Here is a 13,126-nt window from a genome sequence, read left to right on the forward strand (position 1 = left end):
CTGTCTCATTGATCTGTCTAATGTTGACAGTGGGGTGTTAAAGTCTCCCATTATTATTGTGTGGGAGTCTAAGTCTCTTTGTAAGTCTCTAAGGACTTGCTTTATGAATCTGGGTGCTCCTGTATTGGGTGCATATGTATTTAGGATAGTTAGCTCTTCTTGTTGAATTGATCCCTTTACCATTATGTAATGGCCTTCTTTGTCTCTTTTGATCTTTGTTGGTTTAAAGTCTGTTTTATCAGAGACTAGGATTGCAACCTCTGCTTTTTGTTTTGTTTTGTTTTCCATTTGCTTGGTAGATCTTCCTCCATCCCTTTATTTTGAGCCTATGTGTGTGTCTGCATGTGAGATGTGTCTCCTGAATACAGCACACTGATGAGTCTTGACTCTTTATCCAATTTGCCAGTCTGTGTCTTTTAATTGGAGAATTTAGCCCATTTACATTTAAGATTAATATTGTTACGTGTGAATTTGATCCTGTCATTATGATGTTAGCTGGTTATTTTGCTCGTTAGTTGATGCAATTTCTTCCTAGCATCAATGGTCTTTACGATTTGGCATGTTTTTGCAGTGGCTGGTACCAGTTGTTCCTTTCCATGTTTAGCGTTTCCTTCAGGAGTTCTTCTAAGGCAGGCCTGGTGGTGACAAAATCTCAAAGCATTTGCTTTTGTGTAAAGGATTTTATTTCTCCTTCACTTGTGAAGCTTAGTTTGGCTGAATATGAAATTCTGGGTTGAAAATTCTTTTCTTTAAGAATGTTTAATATTGGCCCCCACTCTCTTCTGGCTTGTAGAGTTTCTGCCGAAGATCCACTGTTAGTCTGATGGGCTTCCCCTTGTGGGTAACCCAACCTTTCTCTCTGGCTACCCTTAATATTTTTTCCTTCATTTCAACTTTGGTAAATCTGACAATTATGTGTCTTGGAGGGGCTCTTCTTGAGGAGTATCTTTGTGGCATTCTCTATATTTCCTGAATTTCAATGTTGGCTTGCCTTGCTAGGTTGGGGAAGTTCTCCTGGATAATATCCTGCAGAGTGTTTTCCAACTTGGTTCCTTTCTCCCCATCACTTTCAGATACACCAATCAGACATAGATTTGGTCTTTTCACATAGTCCCATATTTCTTGGAGGCTTTGTTTATTTCTTTTTACTCTTTTTTCTCTAAACTTCTCTTCTCGCTTCATTTCATTTATTTGATCTTCAATCACTGATACTCTTTCTTCCACTTGATTGAATCGGCTACTGAATATTGGGCATGCATCACGTAGTTCTCATGCCATGGTTTTCAGCTCCATCAGGTCATTTAAGGTCTTCTCTATCCTGTTTATTCTAGTTAGCCATTCATCTGATCTTTTTTCAAGGTTTTTAGCATCTTTGTGATGAGTTCAAACATCCTCCTTTAGCTCGGAGAAGTTTGTTATTACCAATCATCTGAAGCCTTCTTCTCTCAACTTGTCAAAGTCATTCTTTGTCCAGCTTTCTTCCATTGCTGGTGAGAAATTGCATTCCTTTGGAGGAGAAGAGGCTCTCTGATTTTTAGAATTTTCAGCTTTTCTGCTCTGGTTTCTCCCCATCTTTGTGGTTTTATCTACCTTTGGTCTTTGATGATGGTGACATACAGATGGGGTTTTGGTGTGGATATCCTTTCTGTTTGTTAGTTTTCCTTCTAACAGTCAGGGCCCTCAGCTGCAGGTCTGTTAGAGTTTGCTGGAGGTCCACTCCAGACCCTGTTTGCCTTGGGATCACCAGTGGAGGCTGCAGAACAGCAAATATTGCAGAACAGAAAATGTTGCTGCCTGATCCTTCCTCTGGAAGCTTCGTCTCAGAGGGGCACCCGGCTGTATGAGGTGTCAGTCAGCCCCTACTGGGAGGTGTCTCCCAGTTAGGCTACTTGGCGGTCAGGGACCCACTTGAGGAGGCAGTCTGTCTGTTCTCAGATCTCAAACTCCATGCTGGGAGAACCACTACTCTCTTCAAAGCTATCAGACAGGAACGTTTAAGTCTGCAGAAGTTTCTGCTGCCTTTTGTTCAGCTATGCCCTGCCCCCATAGGTGGAGTCTACAGAGGCAGGCAGACCTCCTTGAGCTGTGGTGGGCTCCACCCAGTTCGAGCTTCCTGGCTGCTTTTTTTACCTAGTCAAGCCTCAGCAATGGTGGATGCCCCTTCCCCAGCCTCCCTGCTGCCTTGCAGTTCGATCCCAGACTGCTGTGCTAGCAGTGAGCGAGGCTCCATGGGTATGGGACTCTCCAAGCCAGGCATAGGATGTAATCCCCTGGTGTGCTGTTTGCTAAGACCATTGGAAAAGTGCAGTATTAGGGTGGGAGTGTCCCGATTTTCCAGGTACCCTCTGTCATGGCTTCCCTTGGCTAGGAAAGGGAATTCCCCAAACCCTTGCACTTCCTGGGTGAGACAACGCCCTGCCCTGCTTTGGCTCACCCACTGTCCGACAAGCCCCAGTGAGATGAACCCAGTACCTCAGTTGGAAATGCAGAAATCACCCATCTTCTGCGTCACCACACTGGCATCTGTAGACTGGAGCTGTTCCTATTCAGCCATCTTGGAACTGGATCACGGATCACAAATTCTTAAAAGTTGGTTTTTAGGCAAATGTAGCTCATAATGCCAAGTACATTATAGTTACAGCCACTCTTTCCCCATCTGGTACAGAGATTGATTTAAGGAGGTGATAAATGAATGGAGAAAATGTCACTGAGCATCAGAACTGAGACTGGGGTGAGGCAAGCCAGCACCCAGCACCTGAGTCTCAGGAAGGTATTCACAAGGCCTGTACCTACAGGAGCCTACAGAAGTAAATGCCTCCTTCATTTTTTTTTTTTTAATTCTTGCCAGCAGGAAGCCACTTCATTTGTTTTTATTGTGGTAAAAAACACAAAACACAAATCCATGATTTCAACTATTTTATAGTATGCAGTTGAATGCATTCGTTTATTACAATGTTCTACAACCATCACCACTATCTAGTTCTGTAACACGTTTGTCTCCTTCAATGAAAACTTCACATCCACTACTAAGCAGTTACTTCTCATTTCTCCCTTCCTCAACCCCTGGCAGCCACTAATCTGCTGTCTGTTTCTGGGAGTTTGCCTCATCTGGATATTTCATATATATATATATATGGAATCATAAAATATGTAGCTGTTCCACTTTTTTTTTTTTGAGATAGAGTTTCACTCTTGTCACCCAGGATGGAGTGCAGTGGCACAATCTTGGCTCACCGCAACCTCTGCCTCCTGGATTCAAGTGATTCTCCTGCCTCAGCCTCCCAAGTAGCTGGAAGTACAGGTGCACACCACTATGCTTGGCTGATATTTTGTATTTTGGTAGCAATGGGGTTTCACCACATTGGCCAGGCTGGTCTCAAATTCCTGACCTCAGGTGATCCACCTGCCTCAGCCTCCCCAGGTGCTGGGACTACAGGCATGAGCCACTGTGCCTGACCTCTACCACATTTTTTATCCATTCATCAGCTGATGGACATTTGGATTTCTTCACTTTTGGCTATTATAAATAGTGCTGCTATGAAAATTCACATAAAAGATTTTCTTAAACATCTGTTTTAAATCATTTTGAGTCTGTATCTAGGAGTGGAATTGATGGGCAATATGGCAACTCTAAGTTTGACTTTTTGAGGAACTTCCAGACTGTTTTCCACAGTGGTTGCACCGGTTTACATTCCCACCAGCAATATTGAGGGTCCCGATCTCTCCATATCCTCACCAACATTTGTTATGTTCCATTTTTTGAGTTCTTGCCATGCTGGTACATGTGAAATGGTATCTCACTGAGGTTTTGATTTGCATTCCCCAGAAGGCTAATGACCTTAAGCATCTTTTCAGGTGCTTCTTGGCCATTTGTCCCCTCCTTGAATTTTGTATCCGATGCACTTCACTCACTTCAACCTAATCCCAGGCCTGCTCTCTAGCACCTGACATCAAATGCAATGTCTTACAACCATGGTAGAGTGAAATAGTAGAGGCCACTTCCCTAAATCACATAGTTATGGGTTCAAATAACACTTTTACCAAATATGTGACCTTCGGTGAGTAATTTCCCTCTTCTAAGCTTGTTTCCTCCTCTGTAAAATTAATGGGTACAGCAATAGTACTTCATGGAGTTGCTGGAGGATTGTAAGAAATTATGCAGAGGTAGTATTTTATACAGTCGCTGGCATGTAGTAAATACTAGAGAAACATTAGCTATCATTTTGCTAATGGGAGTTTGCTAAGCATTTGTTGAATGAGTGACTGGGCCAACAGGTTGTTATCAGATCACCAAAAGGATCATTGCCAAAAAGCTCAACCTCCATTTAGCATATGGGAGAGTGGATCTCATTTACCACAGGGTGTAATATGTATGTTGAATATAAGATGTAATTGCTGAAGTGAAGATGGAATCTGTAAACCTGTTATCTGCAGAGTTATGATTATGAATAGCTCATTCACAAAAAACTGTGTGTCACTAAGAAAAATCTCACTGCCAGCTGAGGGAAATAAGCTGTTTGAAATCTCTTCCCTATAGTCTTCCATGCCAACTCCCACTTGCAAATCCCAGCCCAATTTTCATCACCTGGTCTCTGTCATTGTGAAAATTATGGGGATAGCTATGAGACTCTAACTGATGAAAAGTGAGAACATGCAGAGAATGAAATCCCAGCTGCTTATTATTCTTACCATCTAAACCTCATCTGTATGCACAAATATGATTGATCACATACTAAGAGGTAGAAGACAAAAGGCCCTGGTATTTGGGGGGGCTTATAGTACAGTGGGAAGAGTGAGATGATAAACAGAAAATGGAATTCCTAATAGAAAATGGTAAAGCCAAAGAAAAGGTGCAAGCAATGAGTGCTACTGGAGTTTGCTGTATTCCTGCAGTTCAACCAGACCCTCCTTTGGAGCTGACTGTGGAAGTAAAACAGCCAGAAGACAGAAAACCCTACCTGTGGATGAAATGGTCTCCACCTACCCTGATTGACTTAAAAACTGGTTGGTTCACACTCCTGTATGAAATTCGATTAAAACCCGAGAAAGCAGCTGAGTGGGAGGTGAGTGATCCATATGCTTTTTGAAGGAACTATGGCCTTTGGCAAGGATAAAGCCTTCACAGTTGAAAACAGGTCATTCCTCCTAATTATTGGGTCACCGTATTGGCCTCTGATGCAGTTGTGACCCGCCCAGATGTGAAAAGCCCTTCTCACCTCCATTGGGATTGATAGGGGCTCATCTTCACAGCTCTCCTTGGGCTAGTTTCTTGCACTGCACAGGCACTTGGCAAGGTTTCCAACCTGCCTCCCTTTGTACATTTTAGGCCTAGACCCTCGTAAGAGTACTTAAATGGCACCAGGTGGGAGGGGGCATCTCAGTATATCCTGTCCATAGTCAATGGCACAAAACCATAGTGAATGTCTATTCACTTTAAAATACTTCAACCAGGCCAGGTGCAGTGCCTCACACCTGTTAATCCCAGCACTTTGGGAGGCTGAGATAGGTGGATCACCTAAGGTCAGGAGTTTGAGACCAGCCTGATCAACATGGAGAAACCCCATCTCTACTAAAAATACAAAACATTAGCCAGGTGTGGTGGCAGGCGCCTGTAATCCTAGCTACTCAGGAGGCTGAGGCAGGAGAATCTCTTGAACCCAGGAGGCGGAGGTTTCAGTGAGCTGAGGTGGCACCATTGCACTCCAGCCTGGGCAACAAGAGCGAAACTCCATCTGAAAAAATAAATAAATAAATAGGCTGGGCCCAGGGGCTCACACCTGTAGTCCCAGCACTTTGGGAAGCTGAGGCAGGTGGATCACTTGAGGTCAGGAGTTTGAGACCAGCCTGGCCAACATGGCAAAACCCCATCTCTACTGGAAATACAAAAAAATTAGCTGAGCATGGTGGCAGATGCCTGTGATCCCAGCTACTCGGAAGGCTGAGGCAGGAGAATCGCTTGAACCTGGGAAGCAGAGATTTCAGTGAGCAAAGGTCATGCCATTGCACTCCACCCTAGGCAACAAGAGCGACTCCATCTCAAAAAAATAAATAAATAAAATTTAAAATAAAAATAAAATACTTCGGCCTAAAGAAATAATACGTAAATTGCAGGCAGTACAATATTCTATCTTTACATACTTTAGTATATGCCTCTTTTAAAAAGGCTACATTTCCAAACATAGCCAAAATAATAGGATCACATATAGGAAAATTCAAATTCCTTAATATCATTTAATACCCAGTCCCTAGTTTAATTCCTCCCAATGTTTCCAAATATCTTTAACAGCCACTTTGGCCAAACCAGAATCTGCTCCTGGATCACACATTGTAATTGGTTGTTATATCCCTTCAGTTTCAGTGTAATGAGGAGACTGGGCCACTTGTCCCATAGAGTATCCCACTTTGTACATTTCTCTGATCAGTTCTTTATGGGATCATTTAGCTAATTTCTCTGTGCCTCCATTTCCTGTAACCAGACTTGATTAGATGTAGGCTGAACAGTTTTACCAATGATTGGTAAATTCAGAGGTGATATTAAGAACTCCATATTGTATTTAATCAGATGTCAAAAACCATCTGGTTGACCCACCAGAAGTGATGCTAAAACTGGCCCCTGAATTGAGGAGATGACACTGATCCCTGGATTTAAAGTCATGTTTAATTTGTATACTACTACTTTACCATACATGAATGCCCAATTCTCTTTCACCTCGTGTCTTTAACACCAATTTATTATTGAATTGGTTATTTCATTAAGATTTAAAAGCTAACAATTCTTGAATTTGGTTTTGCTTTGTTCTTTTGAGATAGAGTTTTGCTTTGTCACTCAGCTGGAGTGCAATGGCACTATCTCGGCTCACTGCAACATCCGCCTCCCAGGTTCAAGGAATTCTCCTTTCTCAGCCTCCCGAGTAGTTGGAATTACAGGCATGCACCACCATGCCTGGCTAATTTGTATTTTCAGTCAAGACGAGATTTCTCCATGTTGGTCAGGCTGGTCTCGAACTCCTGACCTCAGATGATCCGCCCACCTGGGCCTCCCAAAGTGCTGGGATTACAGGCATGAGCCACCGTGCCTGGCCAATTTTGTTGTTCTTTCTACATTTATTAAGTAGTTGTTTTTCATAAAGTGGGAAGGAGGCAGAATATTTTACTTTTCTGAAGTAGAGTCCCAAATGGACAGATAGAAAACCTGCTAAATTTTGTGTGAGCAATTTTAAGAGGAGGAAGAGATAGGGCTAGGACAGTAGAGCAGTGACAGCAGGGAATTCTTTGTGTATGGTTGTTCAGCCTAACTCCACCATAGTTTATTTTTTAGGGGAAAACTCTCTTTCTTCACAACAAATGTCAGAAGTGACTTCTGTTTTCCTTATCCTACCTTAGACCCATTTTGCTGGGCAGCAAACAGAGTTTAAGATTCTCAGCCTACATCCAGGACAGAAATACCTTGTCCAGGTTCGCTGCAAACCAGATCATGGATATTGGAGTGCATGGAGTCCAGCGACCTTCATTCAGATACCTAGTGGTGAGTGTCTTGGCTCTTTTTTGCTTATGTCCCTAAATAGGTTTTAAATGGTATGTTTGCATATAATAACTACTAACAGAGAAACCATTGTGAGCCTTAGCCAGAGCAATAGAGGTAGGTTTATAATCTTTCTGCCCAATACAAAGACATTTTGAAAAGCAGCATTGCTCCCTGGATTACTGTCAGTGGAGAACAGTTCTAGGATAAGGCTACAGACATGGGCCTGGTGCCTCAAGGGGCTTGATGGTCAGTTATTCTGCTCCCACCGTCTGCTCCATTCCTATCATTTAGAGGATTTGGTCAAGGTCATCCTCTAGTTCTTCCAGAATTTATAAGGCAGTACCCTGTCTCAAAGACATGAACCAGTGCTCAGTCTCTGCTATGGATTACACTTCAGTCTCTTCATGAAGACACAGGATATAAGATAGCTCCAGCAAAGCACCTTAATTCAGTAGCTTGTGTTCTATAAGGAAACGATTCAACTTGCATTTTAAAATGTTTTACAGCTTACAACACCTGTACCTTATTTGGTCCTCCCAACCCTCCCAGGTATTCAGAAAATATGATTATCATTAAGAATTAAAAGTGAAGAAACCAAACCTCAGCAAAGTTAGGGGTCTTTTCCAGAACCACGCAGGAAAGTCTAGCTCTTCTAACAACTCGCCTGACCAAAGTATTGGGGTTTCATTGGCTTGGCATACTGGAAACGGTACTGAACTGCAAATCAGGCATGCATCTAGTCTGACCAGTCCTGACTCTTACTTAACAAAAGCACAGGGTCTAGGGGCAGAAAGCCTGAGTTCAAATGCCAGCCTGCAACACTATAGTTATAAGTTCATTGGTAAATCTTTCTTTGATTCCCAGTTTTCTTATCTTTTATAACAAAGCAATGTAGGCAAAGAGGTTAACACCATTGATGACTTTTAGTAAGAACTTAGTTAATGTTAGCTTTTATTATTGTTACTGCAAATGACCATGTGACCTTGGATTCCCTCTTTAAGGATCAATTAAAAGAATATGTGAAAGGATTTTAAATTTCTAGAGTACTATAAAACATATGCAACATATTAAAATATTAATAATATTGAAAAGAAAATAGCCCTGTCATTGATGATAATTTGGATTGCTGTTCAAATCAAAAAATATATATAAATGGAGGAAAACACTTTTCCTCCATTTAACGTTTCCTCCTTATAAACGTTTAAGAGTTTCGTTCATTAGGTTTGTTTGTTTTTAATGATGCTGTACGTGATCAGAGCTTTCTGGCTGTTTGTTTTTTAGACTTCATCATGAATGATACAACCGTGTGGATCTCTGTGGCTGTCCTTTCTGCTGTCATCTGTTTGATTATTGTCTGGGCAGTGGCTTTGAAGGGCTATAGGTATTTCACTGTCTCTCAACTTTTCCTCCCAATCATGATAGTCAGGGATAACGACAAAAAAGATAATACAAAGATGATGGACACCTATAGGTAATCCTCACTTTAGCCATTAGATGTAGTGTGTTTGCCCATAAAAANTTATTAAGTAGTTGTTTTTCATAAAGTGGGAAGGAGGCAGAATATTTTACTTTTCTGAAGTAGAGTCCCAAATGGACAGATAGAAAACCTGCTAAATTTTTGTGTGAGCAATTTTAAGAGGAGGAAGAGATAGGGCTAGGACAGTAGAGCAGTGACAGCAGGGAATTCTTTGTGTATGGTTGTTCAGCCTAACTCCACCATAGTTTATTTTTTAGGGGAAAACTCTCTTTCTTCACAACAAATGTCAGAAGTGACTTCTGTTTTCCTTATCCTACCTTAGACCCATTTTGCTGGGCAGCAAACAGAGTTTAAGATTCTCAGCCTACATCCAGGACAGAAATACCTTGTCCAGGTTCGCTGCAAACCAGATCATGGATATTGGAGTGCATGGAGTCCAGCGACCTTCATTCAGATACCTAGTGGTGAGTGTCTTGGCTCTTTTTTGCTTATGTCCCTAAATAGGTTTTAAATGGTATGTTTGCATATAATAACTACTAACAGAGAAACCATTGTGAGCCTTAGCCAGAGCAATAGAGGTAGGTTTATAATCTTTCTGCCCAATACAAAGACATTTTGAAAAGCAGCATTGCTCCCTGGATTACTGTCAGTGGAGAACAGTTCTAGGATAAGGCTACAGACATGGGCCTGGTGCCTCAAGGGGCTTGATGGTCAGTTATTCTGCTCCCACCGTCTGCTCCATTCCTATCATTTAGAGGATTTGGTCAAGGTCATCCTCTAGTTCTTCCAGAATTTATAAGGCAGTACCCTGTCTCAAAGACATGAACCAGTGCTCAGTCTCTGCTATGGATTACACTTCAGTCTCTTCATGAAGACACAGGATATAAGATAGCTCCAGCAAAGCACCTTAATTCAGTAGCTTGTGTTCTATAAGGAAACGATTCAACTTGCATTTTTAAAATGTTTTACAGCTTACAACACCTGTACCTTATTTGGTCCTCCCAACCCTCCCAGGTATTCAGAAAATATGATTATCATTAAGAATTAAAAGTGAAGAAACCAAACCTCAGCAAAGTTAGGGGTCTTTTCCAGAACCACGCAGGAAAGTCTAGCTCTTCTAACAACTCGCCTGACCAAAGTATTGGGGTTTCATTGGCTTGGCATACTGGAAACGGTACTGAACTGCAAATCAGGCATGCATCTAGTCTGACCAGTCCTGACTCTTACTTAACAAAAGCACAGGGTCTAGGGGCAGAAAGCCTGAGTTCAAATGCCAGCCTGCAACACTATAGTTATAAGTTCATTGGTAAATCTTTCTTTGATTCCCAGTTTTCTTATCTTTTATAACAAAGCAATGTAGGCAAAGAGGTTAACACCATTGATGACTTTTAGTAAGAACTTAGTTAATGTTAGCTTTTATTATTGTTACTGCAAATGACCATGTGACCTTGGATTCCCTCTTTAAGGATCAATTAAAAAGAATATGTGAAAGGATTTTTAAATTTCTAGAGTACTATAAAACATATGCAACATATTAAAATATTAATAATATTGAAAAGAAAATAGCCCTGTCATTGATGATAATTTGGATTGCTGTTCAAATCAAAAAATATATATAAATGGAGGAAAACACTTTTCCTCCATTTAACGTTTCCTCCTTATAAACGTTTAAGAGTTTCGTTCATTAGGTTTGTTTGTTTTAATGATGCTGTACGTGATCAGAGCTTTCTGGCTGTTTGTTTTTTAGACTTCATCATGAATGATACAACCGTGTGGATCTCTGTGGCTGTCCTTTCTGCTGTCATCTGTTTGATTATTGTCTGGGCAGTGGCTTTGAAGGGCTATAGGTATTTCACTGTCTCTCAACTTTTCCTCCCAATCATGATAGTCAGGGATAACGACAAAAAAGATAATACAAAGATGATGGACACCTATAGGTAATCCTCACTTTAGCCATTAGATGTAGTGTGTTTGCCCATAAAAAAAATCTTTTATCAGTGCTATAAAAAGAAGAAAAATTGACTCATTTCAGGCTGATGTTCTTTCTATGAAACAGAGATTCATAGTTGTGAAACAGTAAAAATCTGGCAAGAGTAGCTAAACTCAAGAGAAGCAAATAGTCCAAATAATCCACTAACTTCAAAATCAGCTTCCTTACTTAGCTAGAGTAAATTTTAATATAGGCCTCTGTAATTTTATTTTCATCATTGATTGTTTCATGGAGCTGCCAAACTCTTAAGTCCTATCTCTACCACAGTGCATATAGTGGCTACTGTACTAACCTTTCAAAAACTGCGAAGTCAGAAATGAGTCATTTAGCCAATCTCATGAATTATTTTATAGCATGGTGACCTGCATCTTTCCGCCAGTTCCTGGGCCAAAAATAAAAGGATTTGATGCTCATCTGTTGGAGGTAAGTACAGGAGGCAAAAAATGCAGTGTGATTCACTGCTTTGTAGTAATTAACTCCACACAGTCACACACAGTCACGCACAGTCCCTGTCAGTTCAGCCTGGTAATTTCAGCCAGCCTTTTTGGGCTGTCTCTCCTGGTCAGCACGTGTGTTAACAGAAAGATGTGTGAAGGATGAGAGTACTTACTTTCACACACTAAATGTCAGGGGGCAAAGAGAGAAAGTCAAGAAAACATGGAAACACATTTATTGATTTATCAGATCTACTCATAAGCACAGAGATAAACATTTGTACAAATAATCAATTTAGAAAGAGAGTGAATATTTTGATTAATGCAAAACAGGGACCCACCACCAGCCCCTCAATCATACATTGGTAGAAACTTCTACTTGAATGTTCTTTACATAAAGCCATAGTAACAGAATATCCTATTGCTATTATCGCTCACTTTGGGCACTCAGTTGAGACCAGATCAGTACAGTGGGGCCATGTGTTTGCCAGGGCCCAGTTGGGCTGATTCAAGAGGGAACTAAATGTTGAGTGTTTTGAATGAAAAGAGGGGTTAGAACATTTTTTAAATTTTTCTCCAAGTTGAAATAGTTTCAGTTTGGCTTTTAAGCTTAACACTGACGTATATAAAAGGAACTAGCTGTACATTAAGGCAAATACCACTTGACCCAGCTGCTCTGGGTCTGACAGTGTAAGAATAGAAGAAGTGAGTCCTGGATAATCTGGTTTGTCTGTGTTCACTTTGGTTGCAAATATCGAAGCAGGGACTAGAGCCCAGGAGTCCGGGCTCCTAACCCAGTGCTCTTCCTCCACTATCCAGTGTAGCATTGACCTGAGAGAATCAGCATGAATGTCTCAGCAAACTAAATTAGTTACTGTCCAGCTCACAATCTAACCTGCTAGCCACAGAAACTTAATGATAAAATAGCTACTTTTGTCTCAAAAATACGTATTAGCATTCTCAATGATATTACCTCTAATCCTCAAAAGAACCCCCCCCCCGCCCAGATAAGTAGTATTCATATTATTTTCTACCTTTTAAAAATGGAGAAGCTGAGGTTCAGAGAGCAGCTTGTCCAAAGTCACATACCCTATAATAAGTGATCAAGCCAAGACCTAGATCAGTACCTGACCCAAGTCAGAGGATAAGAAAAAATAGGCGAGAGTGAGAGGAGGAGGTAGGAGGAAATAGGAGGGGGAGAAGAAGGATAGGAGGGAGAAGAATGGGGGGGGGGAATACGGAATAGGGCAATGAAGGAGGAGAAGAGAAGGAAGGAAAGGAAGTAGAGTAGAAGAAAACAGTAGATTAGGAAGAGAGAGGAGAAGGGAAGGGGAAATAAGAAGAGGAAGGAGAGAAGGAAGAGGAACCACAGAAGGAAAAGACAAGAATCCACTTACTATTGCCAGTAAAAGGTGATAGAGGAAGTTAGGAGGCCAGCAACCACACCCCTGCCAGTGGGCCACAGTGTCAGATGCATGCATGAGCACTGAGGGTTTAGAAGTTTCACAAACCTTCATTTTATAGTTATCTGTTTATTATTGTATGTGTATATACTACTTGCCCATTAAACTCATGATTATTATTGCTTGGAGAGAGACTGAGTTAAATACCCTGAGTTTATATATATATATGTATATATATATATATACACATACACATATAATATATATATATATATATACACACATACACATATTATA

The 13,126-nt window shown here is 41.0% G+C and overlaps 1 protein-coding gene across 2 annotated transcripts in view; it reads left to right on the top strand.

The window, feature by feature from the left end:
- The window catches only part of PRLR (prolactin receptor), a 167,098-nt gene that overhangs the window by 146,088 nt on the left and 7,884 nt on the right, over positions 1-13,126 (top strand). For both annotated transcript variants that reach the window (XM_017894520.1, XM_017894521.1), the window contains exons 6-9: positions 4,894-5,063; positions 7,384-7,525; positions 8,807-8,906; positions 11,346-11,415. In XM_017894520.1, coding sequence (XP_017750009.1) covers positions 4,894-5,063; positions 7,384-7,525; positions 8,807-8,906; positions 11,346-11,415 — 482 coding nt within the window. The remainder of the gene's footprint in view (positions 1-4,893; positions 5,064-7,383; positions 7,526-8,806; positions 8,907-11,345; positions 11,416-13,126) is intronic.

This window comes from Rhinopithecus bieti, unplaced genomic scaffold (genome assembly GCF_001698545.2).
Source record: "Rhinopithecus bieti isolate Rb0 unplaced genomic scaffold, ASM169854v2 scaffold_25530, whole genome shotgun sequence".
Taxonomy (NCBI): domain Eukaryota; kingdom Metazoa; phylum Chordata; class Mammalia; order Primates; family Cercopithecidae; genus Rhinopithecus; species Rhinopithecus bieti.